This window comes from Callospermophilus lateralis, chromosome 2 (genome assembly GCF_048772815.1).
Source record: "Callospermophilus lateralis isolate mCalLat2 chromosome 2, mCalLat2.hap1, whole genome shotgun sequence".
Classification (NCBI taxonomy): Eukaryota; Metazoa; Chordata; class Mammalia; order Rodentia; family Sciuridae; genus Callospermophilus; species Callospermophilus lateralis.
In genome coordinates, this window is record NC_135306.1 from 98,990,535 (window position 1) to 99,016,117 (window position 25,583).

General features: G+C 40.1%; 1 protein-coding gene across 2 annotated transcripts in view; it reads left to right on the forward strand.

Annotated features, from left to right (window-relative positions):
• The window catches only part of Ets1 (ETS proto-oncogene 1, transcription factor), a 130,994-nt gene that overhangs the window by 26,301 nt on the left and 79,110 nt on the right, over window positions 1–25,583 (forward strand). For both annotated transcript variants that reach the window (XM_076846184.2, XM_076846182.2), the window contains exon 3: window positions 4,837–4,981. In XM_076846184.2, coding sequence (XP_076702299.1) covers window positions 4,837–4,981 — 145 coding nt within the window. The remainder of the gene's footprint in view (window positions 1–4,836; window positions 4,982–25,583) is intronic.

The following is a 25,583-nucleotide window of genomic DNA, read 5'->3' on the forward strand; positions in this document are numbered from 1 at the left end:
ATTTTTATTCCATTCACTTTTTATCTGTCATTTTCCTTGACTGTATGCTCTCACTGGTTCTTTAGGCTGAGAGATCTAACTTCTCTCTTTCCTGTCTTCTATCATGCATCCACTTTAGGGACCATGACACCAACCTGCTCTGCCATCCCATCGTCTAACCAGACCATAACTGTCATTGTCCTTCACTCTCCTTATTTGTGTCACTTGAACTCACCACTTTCACTGTTATAAAAACAAGTGATCTGAGTGGTTCTTGGATTTTTTTTCCTTTTCCTTCATCTCCTATATCTGATCTGTCATAAAATCATGTAGATTTTTCCTTTCTTGGTTTTACTTCATGTCTACACTCTTCACTCTAATCCAATTGTTTATTCAGAACTGGACTAGATGGATGCGGGGTGTGTGTGTGTGTGTGTGCGTGTGTGTGTGTGTGTGTGTGTCCCAAAACTCAGTAGTCAAGCTGAATAATATCTTCATGCAATAACATCTTCGTGAATTTTAAGATATGAATAATATCTTAAAAATATAAAAATATTTTAAAGAATCAGAGTTAATGCAAAAATCATTAAGAGGAAAAACAAAACAAACTGAAGTCTGAAGGAGCATTACTGATTTATCCCTCTGCTTGGCCCTCCTGTGGCTTGCCAGGGCTCTCCACTCTATCAGCCTTCTCTTCTCCTCTCCTGCCCCTGTCCAACTCATCTTACTCTGCATCATCAGCCGAGTCTTTCTAGAATGTTGATTCACCACATCACATACAAAATCTCCAGTGGTTTTCTGCTAAGACCAGATTCCTGTCTGGTATTCAGAACTTAACCCTGTACATTTAGCTCTAATTCTTACTATTTACCAATAATTTGAAGCATCTTTGCTCCCCAAGAGCATGCCTCTCCCTCATACTTGTTACCACCAAATAACACAGTCTTCACCTTTCTCTTACATTTTCTTTGAATCTTACTTAGTCTTTCTTATGTAGTTGTGTGTGTGTGTGTATTTATTTTTAGGTATGCCATCTTCTTGTTCTTTTTCTCTCTTGGTCCTTCACCAAATGTTCAAGGTCAAATCTCAATCTATTTCACAATTCTTACCTTAGTCTGCTTCCTCCAGGAAGCCTACCCTGCTATTATTCCCCTCCCCTACACATTGGCTTTTAATCTTCTTATACCCCCTCACTGTAACTTCCTGTTTACTGTGTGTGTACTTTTAAGGTCATGGTTCAGTTTTTGCTCATATTGTATTCTTAGCATCTTACTTAACACTTGACATAGACTAGGTACACCATTCATATTAGTTCCATGAATGTACATTATCACAATTCATCAAGTATCTATTACAGAAAAGTAACTATCATTTTTCTAAAGTAAACTGTTCTTTGAGTCATGTAGAGGAACACATGATCTGAAATCAAACTGATTAGGGTTAGAATTTTATCTCCATTATTTTATCAGTCACATGGCCTTTGGAAGTTTACTTGCCCTCTTAAATCTCAACAGAAAGTTGCTCTTATGTAAAATGGAGATGAAAATACTAATCTTGCAAGAAGTGACCATGTCTGCATGATGCTTAGCATGACAGCTGGCCCCCACAGGTGTGTGATGTGTGTTAGTTCCTTTGAACAATCACCTGTGGAATGAACAAGCGAGAAACTGTCAGATGGTTTTCTCAAAACGGTTAAAGAGATTGGGTGTGTTGCTTGCATCTCATCAACTTATATCCATCCACTTGCAACCAAGAAAGGAAGGTACCAAAAAGAAATTAGCTGGGCAGAAACTTTTTTTAGGTGCTGCCCTTTAAAGCAATGAGGTGGGGTCTGTGCTGCGCAGATTTCTGACCTGCTAATACTCTGCTTCTCTTCAACTGAGATAGTTTCATAATGACTTGGAACTGGTGATGTGGTTCTCTTGAGTAAAAATGTCATTTTCATACTCTATGCAATAGTTATTAAGTCAGTTCATGAAATGTCTAATAAACAGGCAGCTGTCTCCATAACAGAACCATAAAAGGCTTCTCAGGAGAGTCCACCAACAAAGATGCTCAGGGTTTATAATAGATTTGAACATTATTGCCTTCTGATTCATAGAAAGGGGTCCTATGGCTCCACTGAGGATAATAACAGAGGAAGTATGTCTTAAATACAGAGTTTTATTTATAAAATAAATTGAACTATTCCTTTTGACAAAGAACCTCATTTGTGGGCAGAAGAGGCTCTATTTAAAAAAAAAAAAAAAGTCAGCCACATAAAATCAAGCTGATACCATGCAAGGTTGTCACTCAAAAGTTGTAAGTTGACTTACAATAAACCTACACTGGCATCATCCAGATTGGGAATGATTATTATTTTATACCCCATCTACGGACTTATTGTTCTCCCTTTCCTCTCTCCTTGGCACATTGGGCTGAGCTCATTTTCCATCAACATCTCTTTTCCTATTCCACCTTGCTTTTAGTGGCATTCATATAGCTGGGAAATCCCCAACTTTAAAATCTGAATCCCAGTGCTTCTCAGTTATTCATCACCCTAGCAGAGGCTGTAACAAGCCACCTGTTACCTGCTTACAAGGATTCGACTTGTACTACCTGCTATCCTCTTACAAAGATGCTATTTATACTACTCACTATCACCTTATAGAAATCCTACTTAATAATATCACTTCCATTTATAAGGACCTTACTTATACAGCCACTATTATCTTACAAATTTACCTAAAGCACAAGTATCTTGCTTGTGCTTTCAAACAGTGTCTCAAAAGAAGACAGATGTGGATAATTTAGGGTACTCCTCATACCATTTAAAATCAAATTTCCTCCCTTGAAGTCCTGTTTCTACAACTCTGATACTTAATGTTGAATTTTGAGAGAGGATCTGAAGGAATAAGAAAAAATGGAGCTAGATATCAAAAGCACATAGCTTGGTTGAAAAAGTGCAGGAAATGTGTTTTAAATTGTTTCAGTTAATAAATGTTGTGAAGGATTTGCTTATTGTTGGGACTTCAAAAGAAGTACTTCATGTAGTATAGTAGCTTTGGGAACTTACAGTATTCAAATAAGATGTAAGCAAAATGGTTTGTGGTCAGAATTCAAGTAACATTCACTGAATAAAGTTCATTAGCGCGTTTTTGCTGATGTTCCTAAGTCTCTTGTAACCAAGCATATATACATGGCAAATCCACCTCTGTTCTGGTTATACTTTTCTAGCTCTCTAGGCCTCCTGGTAGCAGAAGACCAAATACTTTAGCTTTGATAAGAGACAACTTCAAGGCATCTCCATGGAGCCCCCAGTTGTCACTACATTCTCAGCACCTTAATGCAATTGGTAGATGAACAACTCCAAAGAAGACTTCATCCAAGCTGGATTTAAATAGTTTTATGAATATTATGGAAAACAAGACCCAAGTTAATGAGATTCTATGATGAGCACAATTCCTTCTTCTGTGTTTGGGGCTGAGTTTTCCTTTTTCTCTGGTCAATATACCTCTTCAGTTATTTTTACCAAGCTTAAGTGAATGAACCATTGTAAAATGGGAGAAAGTAGGTAATGGGCAATTGCCTCTAACATAATATTGCTGAATTTTTGACACTAAAGGGGAGTGAGGGCATAAGGAGTTCTCTAATCTGAGAATCCGATTGAAGTCAGCAAGCTACTCTTTAGGGATGAAAATACCACCTTAGCTATATTTATTAACACCTTATCATCAATATAGCTTTAATCACATCAAATTCTAGCAGAATTTCGTTTTCTTAATTGGGGATTTTATGGGGGTGGAGAGGCCTTAATAGAGCAGAATACAAATATAAAAGAAAAAAGAAAGTTGAGTCAGTGTAGATTAGACTTTTATTCTGAGGATCTGCTGCATCTGTTTTTGTGTTGTAACATTTAACCTACTTGCCTAATCTTAGGAATGTTAAGAGACTCTTATATTAAAATAATATCAACCTTGTATTGAAGACAAGATTTCATCTATACTACTAATTACCTACATTTCATTAGTACAATTATTAAATGCATTTCATACTTTATTTTGTTTTGTGCATAATTTTCTTATATGTATTATTTCATTCAATCTTCTTACCTTACTACCATACTGTAATTGAATGAACTGAGTATTAGATTAAGGAGAAGGCATAGGTTCCCACTGGTAAGTGGTGGAGCCAGAATTTGAATCTATATACATCTGGCTTCAATGGCTTTGCATCTTCAAAAAATGGCCTTCTGTATAGCACATTTATCTTCCTTGGACAATGTTGGGTGGACCATGTGTTTTATGAATTCCATAAAACTGGTATGAAGATGACACAAATCTCCAAATATTGAGAGAAATTGACAATTCTTGTCTAGCAACTGAAGTCATTAAAACTTATACTCACTGGCTAACTGGAAAAGAAGGTGAATTTACAATGTAGATTGTGGTTTTATTATCCCTTGGCCATTTTCAACTATTAGCTCTATGATATTGAAATATTTTTTCATGCTATTTTCATAGAGTAAGATAACCATAGAAAGAGAAATCCAGGATAGAATTAATTTAATATGTTGAGCATTGTGCCTTGCTGTTATCCATGAATCTTTATCTGAAAGTTAGAAAAGATGGTCCTTAAATGCATAAATAAATGGATGGAGATAAATGTATTCATAGTCCAAGTCAGAAATTCTTCTCATTCCCTGTAAATTCTGGAAGATTAAGGGGAAAGGAATCATTAGTTGATTTTGTTCTATTATCAGTTTTGGATATTTCTACTTACATGTGATTAGATGATGTGAAATTCATAGTTCCATTGGGGCCTAAACCCTAGAAGTTTTTCTCCTAATACATTTCCCTTTATGTTTCCTGGTTACAGAGGCAGGGACCTATCAACACTTTTGAAGATCCTCGAATGACCTATGGCTACCAGTCCAGTTATCACCAGCAAAGATCTTGCTACCCATTCTGGGATGAGATGGCCACTCAGGAAGTTCCTACTGGTCTTGAACACTGTGGCTCAGGTAGGAACATAAGCACAAGCTGGGAATGAGGCTCAAGTTGAAGGACAAAGGAAATCTAATGAGGGCTGCATTTTCTGGAATAACAGCTGCCATGGCTTAAGCGGGTACAGACGCTATTGTTCTCTCATGGAAAGTCCCAGGCTTCTCAATCGTGTTGGGTTACTTCGTCCAACAGGAAGACTCAACTCTAGGAATGGGCCCAAGAGAGGTTGCTTTAGGTCTCCATTTTGTAAATAGTTTTGCCTAATGTGCATTTCCTGACACCCATTTAGGCCGGGCTGCTGACAAAGAGCTTTGTAATCCTAAAGATAAAGTAGCAGCAACAAAAAAGAACGTAGAAAAAATAGAGGTGCATGGATTACTTACAGAACATAATTTCTTTCTTTCTTTCATCATCTCTTTCCATTTTTCTCTTGCTCTATGCCCATGCCTGCCAGTATCCAGCTTCTTTTTTCTCTCCCCCTCTCCCCAACACTCTTTCACAGCTGCTCCTCCCTCTCAGCATTCCTTTTCCATGTTTGGCTTGCTGGTTGTAGTGCTGCCCTCTGGTGAAGAGGAGTCAAAGCTCCAGGGAGCTTTCTGGAATAAATGGGTCTCCTTTACCAACGACCCAAGAAGTCCAAAGTTCTTACTTCCATTCTCTTTTCAGGATTCACTCCATTGCTCTCATATTCCACTAGTTTCCATTTACCTCCTAGCAATTTAAAAAAATACAAAATGGGGGCTGGGGATGTGGCTCAAGTGGTAGTGCGCTCGCCTGGCATGCTTGCTGCCCGGGTTCGATCCTCAGCACTGCGTACAAACAAAGATGCTGTGCCCACTGAAAACTAAAAAATAAAATATTAAAATTCTCTCTCTCTCTCTTTAAAAAAATAAATAAAATAAATAAAAAATACAAAATGTAAGATTTGAATTTGGAGATCCTGAAATGATTGATTCAGGTATTGTTCATTATGGTTTGGATTTGTAGTGTCTCCCCAAAGTTCCCATGTTAATGTAGGAATGTTCTGAGTTGCAATGATTGGATTGTAAGAACTGTAATATCATCATTCCACTCTAGTTTGAAGGGACTGAATGGTAACTCTAGGCAGGTGGGGCGTGGTTGTGGAGATGGGTCACTGAGGTATGCCCTGGAAGGATTTGTCTTCCTAGGACCCTGTCTTCCTTCTCTCTGCTTTCTGATTGCCATATCCTTCTGCCTTGGTGTTCTGCCTCACCTAAGGCCTAGGGCGATGAAGCTCTTGGACCATGGACTAAATCTCTGAAGCCAAGAACAAAACAAAACAAAACAAACAAAACCTTTTCCTTCTCTAAATTGTTCTTGGCAGGTATTTTGGTCACAGCAATTAGCAGCTGACTAAGGCAGATACTAAGTTTAATTTTCCCTGAGACCATGTTATGATAATAGACCCAAATTAAAAAGCCAGTCAAGATTTGTGTTTTCTCTCAGGATGAATTCTTAGCACAAGCAATGTTATTACTGTTAAATATTGAAAATACATACTTTTGAGGTGTTACATGAAATGAAGCCATGGGTTGGGGAAGATAATCCAATCAACTTAAATGCAATTTTGTAGTTATTGTTCAGTATTCTCTCACATCACACATTTTTATGGCAAACTATTTTTATAACAGTAGAGAAAGAAAAAAAATGACTGCTCTATTTTTCATAATTTATCTTCCATCAAAAATAAACAGAGATACAGGGCAAGCTGCTGTAGGCCTGGGTAGGATGTGGTGTGTGGAGGAGAGAAAGCATTGGAATTGCCTTGCAGTTGTCTGATACTCTCTGGGGCAGAATGAAATCAATCCCTATGTTCCATAGTCAGTTGACTCAATAACCATTGGTCTCTGAGGTACTTTTTTGGCATTGCCCTAGATTCCAGACATAATAACACTTTTTTGCTATCATATGCTATTGTTATCTTTTTAAAATTCATTATAATCAGTTATATATAATGGCAGAATGCTCTTTGATTCATTGTACACAAATGGAGCACAAATTTTCACTTCTTTGGTTGTACACAAAGTAAAGTCACACCGTTCGTGCAATCATACCTGAACCTAAGGTAATGATGTCTGTTTCATTCCACCACTTTTCCTACCCCCATACCCCTTCTTCTCCCCTCCTTACCCTTTGCCCAATCCAAAGTTCCTCCACTCATCTCATGCCCCCCTCATAATGGATTAGCATCCACTTATCAGATAAAACATTTGGCCCTTGGTTTTGGGGGGATTGGCTTACTTTGCTTTGCATGATATTCTTCAACTCCATCCATTTACCTGCAAATGCCATAATTTTATTCTCTTTTATTGCTGAGTAATATTCCATTGTGTATATATACCACAGTTTCTTTATCCATTCATCTATTGAAGGGCATCTAGGTTGGTTCTACCATTGGGCTTTATGAATTGTGCTACTATACCCATTGATGTGGCTACATCACTGCAGTATACTGTTTTTAAGTCCTTTGGGTATAGACCAAGGAGTGGAATAGCTGGGTCAAATGGGGGTTCCATTCCAAGTTTTCTAAGGAATCTCCATACTACTTTCCAGATTGATTGCATCAATTTGCAGTCCCACCAGCAATGTTTGAGTGTTCCTTTTCCCCCACATCCTCGCCAAAACTTTTTGTTGCTTGTATTCTTGATAACTGCCATTCTGACTGGAGTGAGATGAAATCTTAGAGTAGTTTTGACTTGCGTTTTTCTAATTACTAGAGATGTTGAACATTTTTTCACATATTTGTATATCTTCATAGTCCCTCCAAGCATGAATACCAATGTCTCATTTACCTACCCGTATCGCAACAAAGGCTGGAAAGATTTTTGTACTTGTTCACGGGTCTTAAAATCTGAGGACATGAAAAAGTGACCCTTTAGCCTTTGTAAACAAAATAGATTTTATTTGTATAAGTAAAAGGTCAAAATGGTATATCTGTATAGTTCTTGAATCCTATTAATGCCACAATGCTTAAGTTTTCTATCTCCCAATGCAACTGAGATTAAAGCTACCTGGCCTTTTGGGAGATGTGGTGGCCCATGTCTGTAATCTTAGCTACTCTGGACACTGAGATTGTAAATTTAAGGTCAACTTGGGCAATTTGGCAAGACCCTGTCTCAAAACAAAACAGGGCTGGGAATGTAGCTCAGAGGTTGAAGGCTCCTGGGTTTAATCCCCATATCAAAGGGGAAAAAAAGAAAAGAAGGAAAAGGAAAAGAAAGAAAAGCTAAAGGTACCTGACCTTCAACTTTCAGTTTTGAATATTGCTTCTGCTTCTGCTTGTTATATCTTACTAATGGCTGAGGCTTCCCACTTGCCCATGGCCTCAAGATAAAAAATTCCCTTCTTCACAGAAAAGAGAATGAGCCTCCTCTTTCTTAAATGAGAACTGCATAAACTTCCAAGTGGAGATGATTTTCATTCACTTCCTCGCCAAGATTCTCAAAGGTTTTTGTTTTGTTTTGTTTTGTTTTTTGTTTTTTTAAGTTTTCATTTCAAAATGAATGAAAGAACATGAAGTGTATGAAGAATCCCTCAGGATAAAACTGGCTTTTTTGGGGGGTGGGGGGGTGCTACCAGGGATTGAACTCAGGGCCACTCAACCACTGAGCCACTCCCCAACCCTACTTTGCATTTTATTTAGAGACAGGGTCTCACTGAGTTGCTTAGTGCCTCGATTTTGCTGAGGCTGGCTTTGAACTTGTGATCCTCTGGCCTCAGCCTCCTGAGCCATTGGGAGTACAGGCGCCAGGCAAAACTGACTTTAAAATGCTTGGATTTAATAGCAATATAGTGTAATCTTCATTCCATAATCTATTGGAGATGGAAGCTGGGTCACTCAGAATTGTGACTTTGGGGTAGGATGGGAAAAGGAAAGTGTATAGTAACCATTCCTAGAATGATCTGGGCTGCCATGGACTGTAGCTCAGCAATGGTAGAAAACTTGCGTGGGGGGTTTGGCTCCCTTACCAGTTGGTGGCAATCTTTTTGCAAATCTGGACTGTAGCTCCACTGCCTCAGGCTCCCTCTGATGGAAATGTCTGGCAAGAACCCTGAGTCTTTCCAGCCCCTCCTTTGCCTTTTGAGCTGTCAGATGAAGGAGCTGCAGGGACTGTTCCTGGGCTGTGGTCCAGCTCGCCTCAGTGATGGGTGTCATTTGGAAGGCGATCGAGGGGTTACAAGGAAGGGAGATGAAGACATGGACCAACCAATGATTTCCCCAGCTGTGGCATATTTCCTTGTAGATGTGTTGAATAAAAAGAAAGGGAAGAAAAAAATACTCTACTTTTTTTTTTTTTTCATTTTCTTTTATCCTATTTATAACTTCAGTTTCCTTCCCGTCCTCCATCTCATGGCTACTTCCCACCCCCGCTCCCCCCTCACGTTTGTGCTCTCAGAAGGGATGAATGAACTTCTTTTCCAAGGATTCCACATCTGTCAGTGACTGCAATACGACAGGAGGGGCCATCGAGGAATGATAAGGCCTCCTCTCAGCGGCCTTCATCTGAACATGGTTCCTATTTGTGAAGGGGCAGAGGCTAAAGAGGAAGAGAGGAATGCAGGGAGGGAAGGTGGAGGAGAGAATACAGCTGAGAAAAAACATGAATGGGGGAGAGCTTTACCAGGTGAGAGGAGAGTAGACTCGGAATCAGATGGATAGCTTAAATAGTAAAAGGGGTGCAGAGGAAGAAGGATGAGATGTGTGAAACTGGCCAGAAAATAAAGACAGGTCTTGGTAAAGAGGTGGAGAAAAATGGAAAGAGAAGATGAAAGATGAATGGGAAGGGGAAAAGAAGTGGGGAGCTCGGGAAAAGACAAGGCGAGAAGGGGAGGGGGAAATGACATGAAAGAGAAAAATAGATGATTCTGAGGACATTAACTATCCAGCTAAAAAGGGAAGCCGCATTTGCATGCAATTGCCTGTGCAGCTGTACATTTCTTCATGACAATCTTGTAGTCATCATTTTCTTTCATTTTTTACCTCCTCCTCCCGGCTGCCTATGTGCCCCCACTCCCTATCAGCCTGGAGCCATTATGGAGAGCCAATGGGGGCTGAGAGCTGGTGTTCTGCATGAATGAATGGGCCCTTTCTGTCTGAGCTTCTCGTCATCCTTCTGTCAGGGAACCTTGTGAATCAATGGAGCCCCTTACACAAGACAGGGCTGAAATGTCTGTTACTGTTTATAGTCTGACTGGAGTAGAGCCCACTGACCCTGCCTCCTCTCTGTTCCCTTCCCCTGTTCTGGCCCTGAGCTTTGGCTCATTCTCTCAATCATCATAACAAGAATCGCTTTTTAAAAAAAATGTCAGTATTTGGTTCCCTGTTCTCTAAGAACTCACTATTGTTTTAGTGTCATTAACTATCATGACTAGTCCCTAGGTACAACCAGGTTGAGAAATGACCAGTTGGATGCAAACCATTTTCAGATGGAAACAGTGAGCTTCAGAGTGAAGCCCAAACCTAACTGGAGTCAAGCAATGCCTGTCTTTTACTAGGAACAAGAAAACTGACTTCAGAGAGCCACTGAGCACCCAGGCTGCATGGCTGGATACAAGACCACAGCACATCCCATAACTGCCACCTGTCCATGTTTGCTGTCAACTTCCCAGTTACAATACTCATAGTGTATATCCAAAAGTACATACTTGGTACCTTTCCTGACTGATGTATTACCAATTTTTTTTTTTTCATTTCATAGATTATTTTTCAAATCCAGGGGTAGATTTTTCTTTGTTTGTATGTGGTGCTGAGGATCAAACCCGGGCCACACGCATGCCAGGTGAGCGTGCTACCGCTTGAGCCACATCCCCAGCCAGGTAGATTTTTCTTAAATCAACCAAACTTATAGATGTGATTTTAGCAATCCAAGTAAACTTCTACAAAATACTTTCTTGGGAAATAATTGGGAAACAATTTAATTGGGAAACAATCGATAGCTATAGAACATAGAAAATCCAACTTTTCTTTATGAGGATGAACCTATAAATCTTATCATCATGGTACTTGATTTGAAAAACAAGACAATACTTTTTTTCTTCTTTTTCTTATATAATGCGGTTTGGTATGTTTTGTTTGCAGTAAAACCCGCATCTACCTGCATGCTCAGAATTCCTGCCACTGCCACAACAACCCATTCTTCATAAGAAAGGATAGGTGTATGTGGTGTATGTGTGTATAGATAAACATATAGATGTAGATGTAGATATATAATATAGTGGTAAAGAACCCAGACTCTGGACCCAGGTTGTTTGGGTATACATCAGTTCTTCTAAACTGTATGACTTTAAGCAACTTGATCTTGGTACTGTGTTTCCGCATGTATACAAAGGGTTCTCAAAGTGTGTTCCCCAGATTAGGAACATTAATATTGCCAGAGAACTTGCTGGAAATGCAAAATCTCAAGCCATAGTTTGGATCCCCTAAACCAGAAACTCCCACGGGTGCATCTGAATTACTTGGAAGGCTTGTTTAAACTCAGGTTGTGAGGTTTTTCTACCCCCAGCGTTCTGATTCAGTGGGTCTAGGTTAGGGCTCAGGAAATTGTATTTCTAACAAGCTTTCTGGAGCTGCTTGATCCTGCTGGTGCAGGGATCACACTTTGAGAACCATTAAGTTAATATATGTAAAGCATAAAACAGTACCTCACTTAGCAAGCATGATAGGAATGTTTGCTTTATAAATCATTGTCCTAAAGAGCATTTGGGAGTCCCAAATGTCTGGATATCATGAAGTCAGAAAGTGATGCGATAATTGTTTGAACACATTGGTGACCAGTGCCACATACTGGATACTGAGAAGACAGATGGAAAAAGGGGAACCTTCAGTCTTTGCCTACAAGTGACTTTTATTCAAGTGTGTATGTGGGGGGTACTTTACGTGGTAAAGCAAATATGGTTCTCATATGCAATATCATACTTATTTATGATACAAAGGTTGGCAATGTCAGTGAGTGATGTTGGATCTATTTAAATTTTCTAAAACAAATTTACTAATAAAATGGTGGAACTGAAAAATGTCTTTCCCAAATAAACTCTGGAAGTTCAAGTGGGAGATAAGATGGAGACTCGGGTTCATAGTGTCTCCTGCAGCTTTCTTAGGCGTCCCGGCGGCTGGGAGAGATCAAACCTGGGCAGTGTTTGGAACAGGCTATCGACAGCCAGGTGGGAAGTTTCAGCAAGAAAAACAGATGCCTCCAGTTCAGCTTTTAAGTGTTGAGAAGGTTGAGGGAATGCCAGAGAGACTTGTCAAATGGAGATTCACCTTGCTCCGAAATGTTTATTCTTTTAGTGGGTTTGTTCTTTCAACTGACCATCTCAGATGGCCCTGGGGTTTTAAAAAAAAAATGGTGTTTAAAACTCTATCTGCTACATGCATCTATTCTTTCCTCCTTCAGGATTTTTCCTTTTCTAGAAGCCTGTTTCAATTCTTTTTTCTTTAAAAGTGTTTTGACCCAGTGAGTTGTGTGTTTCATGGATGATGTCATACTGAATATTATAATATTGGACTAATGGTATCCCTGAGAGGATGTTGGACTGTTCCTCTTAGAGAAGATGTATAGGTAGGTGGTCTAAAGAAGTGAACTAGGAATGCTGCTGGAAGCCTCCAGTCTCAGGATTTTATTTTATTGTACTGTCTCAATTTTCCAACTCAATGTGGAACTGTCTTAAATTTTCCAAAGATAATAACATACAACCATTCTGTAGCACAAAACTGGGGAATAAAACACCTTTCAGTAAATCAAGTCCAAACACTAAGGGAGATGGGAAATATGGACCTTCTCAGGTTCTGACTTGGGAGTCATGGTGTCGGGAAGGAGCCAGCTGTGGCTTTGTCTCAGGGTTTTGGCCTTTCACAGAAGGCCATTGTTGGGGCCTACCTGCCTTAACACACCACTCTGAGGGGACAGTGCAGAGAAAGGCTTGAGGCAGGAACAGTCTTGGCATGCCCCGACCCATCTCTGTTGGGGACCCAAGGAAATGCAGGAGGAAAGCAGAGAAGCAGAGTCAGCCTAGTCCACAAAGGACATGAGGAAGAGTATCCCACCCTTGTCTTATCATTATGTTCTTCTGATGAGATGTTGTGTATGAATGCCTGACCTGTTCTCCATAAGTGAAGGGTGTCACTTTGGCAGACTGCATACTAAAGTTTCCCCATTTACCACTGTTACATTGCTTCCTATTTTCTACTTCCACCTCTGGCTCTCTTGGTAGCTTTTGAACCTAATGCTATTTAATATTCATATTATAAGAACTTTTGGCATTTATATATACATATAAAATCTCAAGGGTCTTGCTAAGTTGCCCAGGCTGGCCTTGAACTTGCTGCTCTGCCTGGATGGCATATATTTTCAGCATAAGCTAAAGGGAGTTGAGTCTAGACAGAGGGCTTCGTCTGGTGTGCTGGAAAGAACAAGAGCACTCCTTGCATCTTCTTGGCATTAAGTTCCCCTGAGCTTCCTTGATGTATACACTTGTTTCAAAGAGTTCTTGTGCCCCTTCAATGGGAGTACTATACTTAAAAGTTCATGGACTATAGCAGGTGACCAATAAATGCTCCTTTCCTTCTTTTTCCTTCCATCATGGTTTGAGTATGAATTTAAGTGAGCCAAAGACACTAGATGCCCTACTGTTACCTAATGAATTTTGCCCAATCTCATCTCCTGCCCACTTTGCTCTTCACTGAGACTCATTTACTAGTGAAAGGAGAGGGATGCCTGGGGAGAATCAGAAAAAGAAGCTGGGCCAGGTTAGGGACTGGTATTCACCGGAATGGGGAAAGGTCTTTACAAATGGAAATCACTTTTACTGGTTCTTGGGTAGGAAGGTAATCTAGATGGTGAAAGCGGAGCCTCTGGGCAGGGCAAGTTACAATTAGAATGCAAGGATTCTGTTGGCCTGAGCAGTGACTTAGTCCTTGCTTCTCAAAAAGCCTAGGAAGTAACTGCATTGCACTGGAACTCCCAGGAGGCTGCAGAGGAAAAAAAAAAAAAAAAAAAAAAATTCTCTTAACGTTTTCAAACCACAAATATTTAGTCCGAGTTGGGAAAAGGTCCCTGGGGGCACCGAGTTCTTATTGGATCCAAGCAGTTTGACCCCTCTTTTGGAACGGGGGCCGGGGGCGGGGGACACCGTTGGCTGGCGTCGGGCCTCGCTCATTGCGGCTCCGGCGGGGCAGTCCACCAGGAGGGCGCCGCCACACTCTGTGAATGGAAATCTTTGGGTGGGTGGATGTTGTGAGGGTTGGAGCTCAGCGGGGCGAAGAGGGGTGTGAGAGAGTGGAGGGGGTGGGGGATGGCCGCGCAGGGACAGCCTGTTGTACTCATGTCTGGCCGGGGACAGACTCTTACTCTCTCTCCAGATGTTCGGTGTGTTTATAGCTGCTGAAGCAGGAGACCCAGCTCCCTCATTAATAAGTTGCTTTCTTGCACTGCAGCCAGGGGTCTCAGCCCAGAGCCTGCAGCTGGAGGCTTGCGCCCCGCTCCCCTCCCCCAGCCTCCCATCCCTAACCCCTACCCCGCCTTCCTCTCCAGCAAGCCTCCCAAAATACACGAGCACACAAAAAGAAAAACACCAGCAGATTTTTTATTTCAGAGAGTAAACACTTGGGCCGTGGGGGTCTGGAGGTTATGGGAAAAGAGGAAACCGTCAGGCTAATCAGGCAGCGCACACTTCCCCTGCTGAAATAAAACAGAAATCATTGCTCGCAGGGCTGGCCGGTTAACCCTGGCGCTGCCAGCGAGGCGGGCGCCGCGAGGCTGGCCCGGAGGTAGGGCGACCGGCGGCACCCCGGGCTGCAGCTCCCATCCTCCAGCCGGGGGAGACCGGAGAGGCGTGGGCTGACCCAACCCGGGATGAAGAAATAGGCGGTTGGAACAGAAGAGATTCTGGATTTAGATTTAGTTTTGCAAGAGGCTAGAGGGAGTTCTAGATGGGCTGGGGAGATAGAGGGCGAAGTAAGGGAGTGTAACGCTCTACCCCGAGCGCGAAAGTGCTTTGTATGATTTAGAAACCAACAAGAGTTGCGTGGGACGAATGGGTCCGGCTTTTAGCTCTGCCATCTACCATCTTGCCACCATGAGCAAATCATTGAACCTTTCTGAGTTTCAGTTGTTCATTTGTAATGTAAGGGTGTCCATCGCGCAGAGGGATTGTGAGCAGAAAAAAAAAATAGTATCGAATGTGGAAATAGCAAAGCACCATGGTCCAGAGAAGGCTCTGAACTGATGGTTTCAGAGACTGCTGTAAATTGATCAGGTTCCCCACCCTCCAGTCAATCCCTGGTTTCTTCCTTCTCTTTCTCTCTCCCCCTCCCTCTCCCCCTCTCCCTCTTCCTTCTCTCTCATATTCTTTCTCTATTAACTGCCTTCAGTTTCCATCTTCACTCATTTTCCCCCTTGCTGTCTGTCTGGAGAACATAAATATCCCATGGGACTGAGGTCAAGAGTCAAACACAAGGCCTAATTGCACTCAGAGAAATCACCTTTCCATCTATGTGTGGGCAGCTTGGTTGTCCCCAGGACAAGTGGCCCCTTCTTTCAGTCCAGCTCAGGCCCCATATCACCATCTAGTCTCCCCGGAGAATCACTATTTTTCTGTAACAGGGACCTGCTTTTTTTCATCCCACTCTTGATCATCTCAGCTAGGCTCACTCAAGAGACTTGAAAAATTATTTGACTCTTTTGGATTTTTCTTGCTATTACATTTGTAATCCCATCCTTGCAGATGGGATTAAAATATCCAAACCAAAGCTACCAAAGCTACCAATTCTCCAAGTTATTTAACCAGTCTTTCCTATACCTCCCAAAGTGGTGCCTGAGAAGAAGAAACGCCAGTGAGTTAAATATCTACAGAAGCAGGATTCTGGTTTCCTTTGCCTTTTTCACTTGATAAAATACTTAACTCACACATTCTTTTTTTTTTTTTTCTTTCTTTTTTTAATCAACCCTGACAACTTTCTGCCAAGTCTTTGACCTGCTCATTCTCATGGAGCAGGGGTTTTTGTTGGAGATGAGCTTCAGAAATATGTTGCTGATGAAATTATGTATGGCAATATTTCTAAGGGTTTCTTGCTTTCTACTGATTCTCAAAGTGGTCTGAGATCTCCAAAGAGATAGCTACTATCCCAAGGGAAGAGGCACCACTGCACCCTTCTGCAGCATGTTGTACTTAGAGAGTACACCATGAATATCTTGTTGAACAGGAATGAATTCACTGGTATAAACTTCCTTCCTATAACCCCTTCTCTCTGCTCTGGTTAATCCCAAGAGAATGTATTTAAATCTGGAAACTGTCTCCATCCCATTCCCATTATCTCAGAGAGAAGTATCACAGCGTTGCCCAAAGTCTAGCCACGTCTTTCTTTTCTGTTTTTCAACACTTTTTTTTTTTTTTTAATTTCATGCCCCTCTGCATACACCCATGAAGGTTATGGACCCATGGCCTGTCTAAAGTGAGCAGGAGATGAGCATGTGGATGGGCCATGTAGGTCCACTTCATAGCACCATAGAAAAGCTGCACTGAGATTTTTCTTATAAACTTTATAGCAAGCGATAGATTTCCACCATCATTTTTATCTCAGTCAGGAAGAAAAAATAGTGTCTTCCCACTCAAATAATGTATACAGAAACAACAATGGCAGATAAACCACTGGGTTACAGATTCTTCCAGCTAACTGACCCTGACCCAAGGTCATCCTTTAGAATCTTAGCCCTCATTTTTTATCTCTGGCTTCTTTGGAACCAAGAACTGTTCCATTCTCTGCTACAAACTCAAGTAAATGAGTGGAAATACTATTCAGACCTCTCCAATCTGTGAAGAAAGATCACCAGCTACTTTGAACTTCCCAGTGATGTCTCAACTTTTCTAATCTTGGCCAATACATCAGATAGATCCTCCTAGCTGGTAGGCGTGGGGCTTACATCCTGGCGAATGCTCATAGGTTAAATGAGTTATAATAATGAAAACTGCTGGCTATTTCTGGGAATAGACACACCTGTAGACCTTTCCTGAAGTTGAGCAAAGAGTAGGAATAATTGAAGAGTTGCTTCATTGACTTTACCATACATGGTTTTGTGCTTTGAAAATTCTGAGTTTAAGAAATCTAAACGTTAAAAACCAATTTATCACAATACAAAGTTTTGTTGAATGTTAGTCTTACTTTTTTTAAGCACATCCATCTGAATTTCCAGATCCATCTGATCCATCTGAATGGATTTCTAGATCTGAATTTCTAGATCCATCTGAATTTCCAGTTAGATATCTGTGCATATTCTTATTTCTATGTTGCCTCCCTACTGACCAATTACAAAATCAAGAATATTGATAAAGAATAATTCATAGCCCATTTTCTCCAATTCTAAATAATCCTATTCTAGGAAGCTCAAGAGAAGGCCTATTCTTCTTGAGCTCTTTGAGAGGTTAGGTATCATTCATTAAATACCATCTATAACTGATCTTATCTTCATTAAATACCATCTATAAGTGATCTTATCATTCATTAAGTACCTTCTATAAGTGATCTTACATATGGGGTCTTTTGCTTTACAGTACTCCCATTATTCCCATTTTATGGATGAGATGAATGAGACTCAGACAAGCAATGTTATCTCCCCAAAGAAACCTAACTAATTCCAAGAGGCAGAAAGAGGGTTGTAATTAAATTCAAATCTTATTCCAAATCCATTTTCTTAATCATTATGCAAACTTTGCTGGCCCAAATATTCTTTTTCCATCTTTATTGTTACTTCCCACTTGGTGACTAATATTTACCCTCCAGAAGAGAATATAATATAAGCTTCCCTAGCTTATATTCCCACAATCCAGAGACCCATAAAAATCTCGTAGATGATCTAGAAATAGGAAAACGCGTCACTATTGCCTGGTTACTTTTGGACCTTCTTTCTGGTTTCTTTTGGTGCAACAATGGTTTTTAAGAGCATGATTAAGCCTGGTAATTTACAAGGCTTTTCCTGAGAATGGTTTTCTTTTCCTTGGATATTCAGTTAGGGTCTGGAGTTTTTTTGTTTTTTTTCCCCCTCCTTTACCTAAATATGGTAGTCCCTTTGCCCTCTTACTCTGCCACCCCGAGTTGACCTGCTCGGTGAGCAGACGGAGTCGCCAAGCAAGACTAAACCCTAAGAAGTTTCTGAAAGGTTATAGCCTTGAAGCCGTCCACAGTGTACATAGCACGTGCTGAAGTTTACACAGACCTCTGAATAGAGAGACTAATTGTGGGGAAGCTGCTTTTCAGCACACAGGATGGGCTGTTCCCTGTGGGTTTTACTATCAAAAGGCTTTTAAAAGTGCAGTGTAGCCATTGTTGAATATTTCACAATGAATTAAATACCATTTCTCTCCTCGCAGCTGTTCCATGTGAGTGAGCCTAGAGTGCATTTTTTTTCCCCTGGCAGAAGACGTCTGCTGTATAAACCCAAGCACTGGGGTAATGAGATTATTTGTGTGCGAATTCTTTAGGAAAAGCATTTCTTTATTTTAAACTCAATGTGATGTAGGGCTGCTGCTCTGGAGACTGGAAGAGGGAGAGCCTTGGCAAAGAATGGAATTGAAATGTCTCTGAGCAGAACTGGGAGAAGGGCTTGGGGAAGAGGCTTCTAGCTTTAGCATATTTATCCGCTTTTCCCTAGGGCTGCCTGCATCTCTCAGCCCTACTGACTGGGCAATGGAGGAGGGAAATTCCATATTTATTTAGTAAACAATTAATCACTTTTCCATCTGCCTTTTCAAAATTCCTTCCTGATCACACAAGTTTTAAATGGAGCTAAAGGAACACTTGTTTTGCTCTCAAAGAGTTTTTTTTTTTTTTTTGTTAATTAACTTGTAAAATACAGGAGGAAAATGTAACATTTAGGGTGGTTTCCATGATTTGCATATATTTAGCCTTCATGGTGTTGTATCATTATACCAAGTGCCGTCATTTGGGTATGCTTTGAGCATATCCCCTAAGCCTCATATGCTGGAAGCTTGGTCCCTAATGTGTGATACTGAGAGGTGGTAGAAACCTTAAGAAGAGGGCCTGGTGGGAAATGATTAGGTCTTTAAGAGGGATAGATGCTTTTCTAGTGGGAACATATTCTGGCTCTTCTAAAAAGTCCCTCAAGTATGGATTATTACAAGTGAGCCTGACACCCCCCCCCATTTTTTTTTTTTTTTACTTCCTGTCTTGCCACGAGGCCTCTCTTCCTCTCATACATGTTCTGCCATTGTTACATTATTTGCCATGAGGTCCTCACCAGAGTCATCCAGATGTTTATACAGTCTTTCTTCTTCAGAACTATGAACAAAATAAACCCTCTTTTCTTTAAAAACACCAAGCCTCGGGTACTTTGTTACAGCAACACAAAATGGACAAATCACTTAGTATCTACACATCTTCCTTTGCTTAACTTACTTTTCCTCTTCATTTTTTTAAAAAATTACATGTTGTAGAAATTCAACTTCAGATGAGCAATGAGTTGGAACTAATATAAAATCAATTAAGATTAAACACTATTGTAGATTTAACTCTCCTAAAATATCACCAGGAAGTCATTGGCTATATTCTTTAGCTTCGTTGGTGAATAAGAAAAAGATGGGATTAAACAGGGAAAGAGGGATTTAGATTAATTAGGGGGAAATTGGATTCTAAAGCCGGTTATTAAAAGAGTTTGTGATTTAGCTCTCCCCTCAAATAACTTTCAGGGTATTTCAGAAGGAGTTTAAGTGATTCTTTTAAAAATTTGTTCTCTATCTGGTTCTACCACATATGAAAAAAAAAAATTCAAAGCCTTCTCAGGAAACTTGAAGGGACTGTTTTAGGGAACTCAAATGGGAAAGAATAGGTCAGATATGAAAAGAAAGTCACTGTGTTCATAGTAATCTTTTAATTCTGCTTCAATGAGAGAAGTGAAAATAAAAAGGGTTCTGACTGGTTGTGCTGATATGCCAACTGACTGAATAAGATCAGGGGACGAGGAGAGCAAGTTGGAGAGTTGAAGTGTCTTGTACCTCTCCCATTATATTGACCCCTTACTCTTTGTATTTCCAAAATCTCCCTACTCTAAGGCAGAGTAGGCAAGTGGAAGTTAATCATTTTCTACTCCCTCTAATAGAAGTGAAAGTTGAACAGGAGACACACATACACACAAAACAGAGAGAGAGAGAGAGAGAGAGAGAGAGAGAGAGAGAGAGAGAGAAACAGAGAAAGAGAGAAGAAAGAGAGGAGAGAAAAAGAGAGAGGAGAGAATCTGTGCTGTTCTGGCTGCCTCTGAACATTATCTTTGTCCTCTTCCTGGCTGTGACCTGGTAATTTTCCATGTACAAAAATACCATGCTTAGTTTATTTAAAAAATAATCACTATAAAAATAATACATCTCTTTAAAGAAAATTTGAAAATTAAAAAATAATAGTGGGCAGAGGCACAGGTTATTTAGTGGCATCAGCCAACGTTTAACACATTGAGGTGTTTCTGTGGGTTTTTTTCTGTGAACAGTTTACCTGGATCCTGCACAGAGAAAACAGAGTTAAAACAGAGCTCTTGCTCTCTCCCTGCCTCTGCGTCCTAATCTTCACCCTCGATGGATCCTGTCTCCATGAAGCAAACTGTCAGCTACCCCATCCCAGAACTAGACAGTTGGCTCTTCTTCATTCCCTCCTTTCCACTTTAACCCTCGTGTTGGTTAGGCTCTTTATGTTTACACAATGGTGGAAAACTGGTTCAAACTACTTTCGAATTTATTGATTTTCAGAAGGGAAGCCCCGTAGAAGAGGCAGCCCAAGAGAGTCTAGGAAGTCAGAAATCTACTTAAGTCTCTTCTCCACCAACTCTTCCTCTTTTTCCTCTTTCCTGCTCTCTTCTTTCCTCTCCTCTTCCTCGTCTCTAGTTCATCTCTTTGCTTTGCTAGAAGAAGGAAAGTCCATGGTCTTAGACATTACCAAAAAAAAAAAAAAAAAAAAAAAAATGTTGTCCTTGTCATGCTCATATACAAATTCCCGGAGTTTTGCATGCCCATCCTTAAGGCAATTAATGAAATATGGAAATGGGGTATTCTAAATGGCCTTGTGGATTCTTGTCTCCCTCTGTGAACAGGAGGCATTGGGGGTACTGTGCTCAGCAGTTCCACCAGCGCTCTACTGGGTGAAGAAGAATTGATTTCCTAAAAGAAAGTAGGAGGGGTCTGGTACTATAAGTAGAAGGAAAAAACTCAGGAGAGAAAACCAGCAGGTGGCCACCACCTTGTCCTTATATTCAGGCAGCATTGAGTTCTGTCAACTTTATCTTCTAAACAGCTCTTAAATTTATCCCATCTTCTTTATTATTAATACTGTGTATACCTTAGTTCAGGCTCTGATTGTGTCCTCATGATATTGATGAGTACCTGTTTGGTAGAAATTATTGCAATGTGTTATGATCACGGCTTTTGTCTTCCCTATGAGACTATATGCACCTCAGGGGTGCATGCACCTTGTCATGTTCCTAGTTGAATGTTTGAGTTGTCACAGGCACTCAGTTAAGGTCTGTTGAACCAACCAGGATTATTTCATTTACCAGAATGGTTGTGATTACTGCCCAGGAGTTTTGAATCAGTTTAGAAGTTCTAAAATCTGCCCTCCTTCTCTCTGTCTCTCTCACACACACCACTTTAATCCTAAAGTCTTAAGATTGGTCCAGAAGAGGATTGTATACATGTATGTGTATTAATGATTCTTCTCCCTCTAAGGCTGAGGGAATTTATCATTTATTTCGGTATCCCCAGTGCCTAGCCCAATAATTGCCACATAGCAGATGGGGTGATTAATATGTGGACACTGGTTGTCCAAACTCATCATAGCTGGTGGAGGTGTGGTTGATGTCTTGGCTCTTAACTGGATCGTAGGATTGACTTAGTGTCTTAGTCATGTCAGAGCACCTCTATTCTGTCCTTTCTCAATCAATGCATATTTAGTGAGGCCTCATTCTCCATGAGGTATTGGAGCTACAGAGTGGCATCAACATAGCCTGGATGGAGAGCTCAGAAAGACATACAGCACTGTGCAGATTTGGAATAGCCCTATGGGAATGAGAATGATGGAAGGGGTGTTTCTGCTGCAGACCAGAGGTTAAGATGAGACCAGAGCAACCAGGTTACCTCTGTGGCCTCTGAATTATGTGAAAGTGAGGGTTGTGAAGTCTGCCTTGAAGATCACTCATTTCTCCAAACTTGGTCAGCAGAAGGAGGACACAGTTTGATTTGCAAAGGGGTCGTTTCAGATGTTTAGAATAGTGGCCATCCCGGCTCTGCTTTATGTATCTTAGATCACTGTTATTCTTTTCTTCTCTGCCCTGTGTTGATTTTCACCTCCCTGGCCCTCGCCCGGCCCCTCCTTGGCCTTCCTGTCTGTATTCAGAGATGAGTTTAGGCTTCACTTGTGCCTCCCAACCTGAATGAAATATTCCTTTCTTGGGACTGTTGCTCCTCACTTCATTAGTGTTCCTGGTGTTTATAAAGCCAGGAGATAATATTTTTAGGTTCCATTTGGAGTTTCCCGGGCAGACTATTTCTAAGCCACTTAGGAAGTTTAGAAAAGAAGGTCACAGAAATGTTAGACGTTTTTCCACTGAACTTTGGTTAAGCAAACGGTCTTAAGATGATGTTCATAGACCCCACTAGGCAGACTTCACTAGATGATAGAAAATTCTTTCTCCTTCTTTTATTTGTCTTGACTTTACCTCTGGAAAAGGAAAGTTGTTTTATTTTTTAAAACAATTATATTGAGGTTTTCCATTTAAAGTGTGCAATTTAAGTTGGTTTTTTTTTTCAGTATATTCACAATATTGAGCAAGATTTACCACAATATAATTTTCAAACATTTTTGTCCTTCCTAAAAAAAAATCTCATCCCCATTAGTAGTCAGTCTCTTTTCTCTATCATCTCCCTTACCCTTATATCTTAGAAACCATTGGCTCAATTTTGGTCTTTATAAATTTGTCTATTCTGGACTTCTTGTATAAATGGGGCCATACAATATGTGATTTTTTTGGTGACTGGGCTCTTTCATATGGCTTGATACTTTTAAGGTTCATGCATGTTGTAACATGTATCACTTCTTCATTCATTTTTATCCCCCAAATAATACTCCATTAGATAACTACGCCACATTTTATTGATAGACTTTTGGATTGTCTCCACTTTGTGGCTATACAAATAATGCTACTATGAACACTCATGCATACATTTGTCACAAACATGTTTCCATTTCTGCTGGGTATAGACCTAGGAGTAGAATCACTGGGTCATATGATAACTATATGTATAACTATTTCTATAACTGCCAAAATATTTTTCAAAGTAGCTACACCATTTTCACCAAAGAATGTATGAGTGTTCCAACTTCTTTGTTTCCAAACAATATTTATTCTTGTCCCCTTTTTAATCATAGCCCTCATGGTAAATGTGAGGTGGTATCTTCTTGTGGTTTAGATTTGCATTTCCTTAATGCTTCATGGTGTTGAACATATTTTCATGGGCTTATTGGACATTTGTATATGTTTGTTGGTGAAATGTCTATTCAAACCCTTGACTCATTTTTTAAATTATGTCATAAGAGTTCTTTATATAGTTTAGATAAGATTCTCTTGTCAGATACATAATTTGCAAACATCTCTTATATTGTCAGTTGTCACATTATAATTTGTAACATTAAAAAGATTTTGCTTTTGATATAGACCAATTTATCTATTTTTCTCTTTTGTTTTAAATGCTTTTGGTGCTGTATCAAAGAAATCACCACATAATGTAAAGTGTGACTATTTATTCCCATTTGTCTTACCCAAGAGCTGTGTAGCTTTAGCTCCTACATTTAAGTCTATGATCCATTTTGAGTTCCTTTTTATGTGCTGTGTGAAATAACAGATACAACTTCTTTCCTTTGCCTGTGTATATCTAGCTGTTCCCATGCTGTTAAAACTATGTTTCCCCCATTGTCTGGCTATTCTTATGGACAAAGATTTTTTAAAAAAAATATCTAGGGCACCTATATTTATGAATTGCTCTTTTGATCTATGGCATAAACAAATATTTGTCTTAACTGGCTCTTCAATATTGCTCTATATGGTAAAGAAATATTTTGAGGATACCTTAGTTTAAGCTTTCTTGGTATTCGTGTATGTGTGTTTTGAACTTAAAAAATCTTGCCATTCATTATTTACTTTTGAGTTAGATACTGCCAAACCTTTTACATACGTTACCCTATTTATATCTTACCCCAAATCCTGTGGGTTATTGTTAACTCCATTTCATAGACCAATAAGCTGAGCTTTACATAGTTGAAATAATTTGCCAAAAATTACACTGCTTGTAAGTTACAGACTCCAAATTTGAGCCCAGGTCAGCCAGAGTCTGCAGCATAGTATCAAACATGGTGCTGAGCCCTGGGCAGGGTACCTGAAGTAATAGTAACCAGGAAAGAGCAACAGAAAGCAGCCATTACATGTGTGGTTTGTGAAGGACATGCAATCTCCCAATCTAGTTATGCTAAATGGTTATCAATTTCCTCATCTCTAAATAGGAACATTAACGCCCTCCCCTTACCTCCTGTATTACAAATAAACCAAAACAAACAGAATTTGCTTTTTAAGCTCCTTTAGTGTATTGGAACTCAAAGAAGTCAGCAGACTTTTCTAGGATCATTTCGTCATACTTTTATGAATCAATTATATAAATCTCATCTAAGGAAAATTCATGTGTCTAAATGACTAATATTGATATTTCTTTTTCACTTTCCTTGCCTTGTCTTTGATGTGTTTCAGAGAAAGTCATTAACAGTTGCCAGGCAAACATTTATCAGAGACCAGAGGTTTAAAAAAATTAATATATTTAACTTGGGCATTTTGAAGGCACAAACACTGTGAATCCAAGAGAAGTGAAAAAACATCTCTTATACTGGAGGTGTCAATACCCAGTGTATCTGAGGTTGCTCCCCAAGTCCTCTGCCCTGTCTTGTTACTCTTTCTCCATTCTTACAGGTGCTCACTTGCCCCTTCGTGAATAATTTGAGGTATGTGGCTTTAAAACAATGAAACATTTCCCAGAATGTATTACTTGTGTGTTTGTAATGTCATGTCATACTTACTCTGAAATCTCTATTACAACATGTTACTATGAAATCCCAATACACATGTATAAGCGGGGAAAAAACAACAACAACAACATTAGTTTTGGGGCCAGCTGCTCTCTTTTCCAAGGCTTCCCAGTGTTTTCCTGATGCAGCTGCAGGGAGATGTGCAGCAGACATTAAAGCTCTGGGTGCAAGAGTTTATTTCATGTCAGTTTCCCTTGCCCCGAAGTTCCCATGGGAAGGGAGCTGCCTCTTTGCTCTCCTTTCCCTCATCCCCAGCTGTGATTTCATTTCTCCTCTGGTTTCTTCTGGAGCTCAGGCAGTTGCATCACTTGGGATCCTATGGTATCTACCTCCTGAGGACAGTTCCTCTCATTCCTACTTAGAGATGAGTAGGAATTTGTATGTTAATCATTTCGTCATCCACCACTCCATGCCTTCCCTCCCTTTCCCCCTACACACTCCTTCTTGGTGGGAAAATTATGACTCAGATGGTTTATGTTACT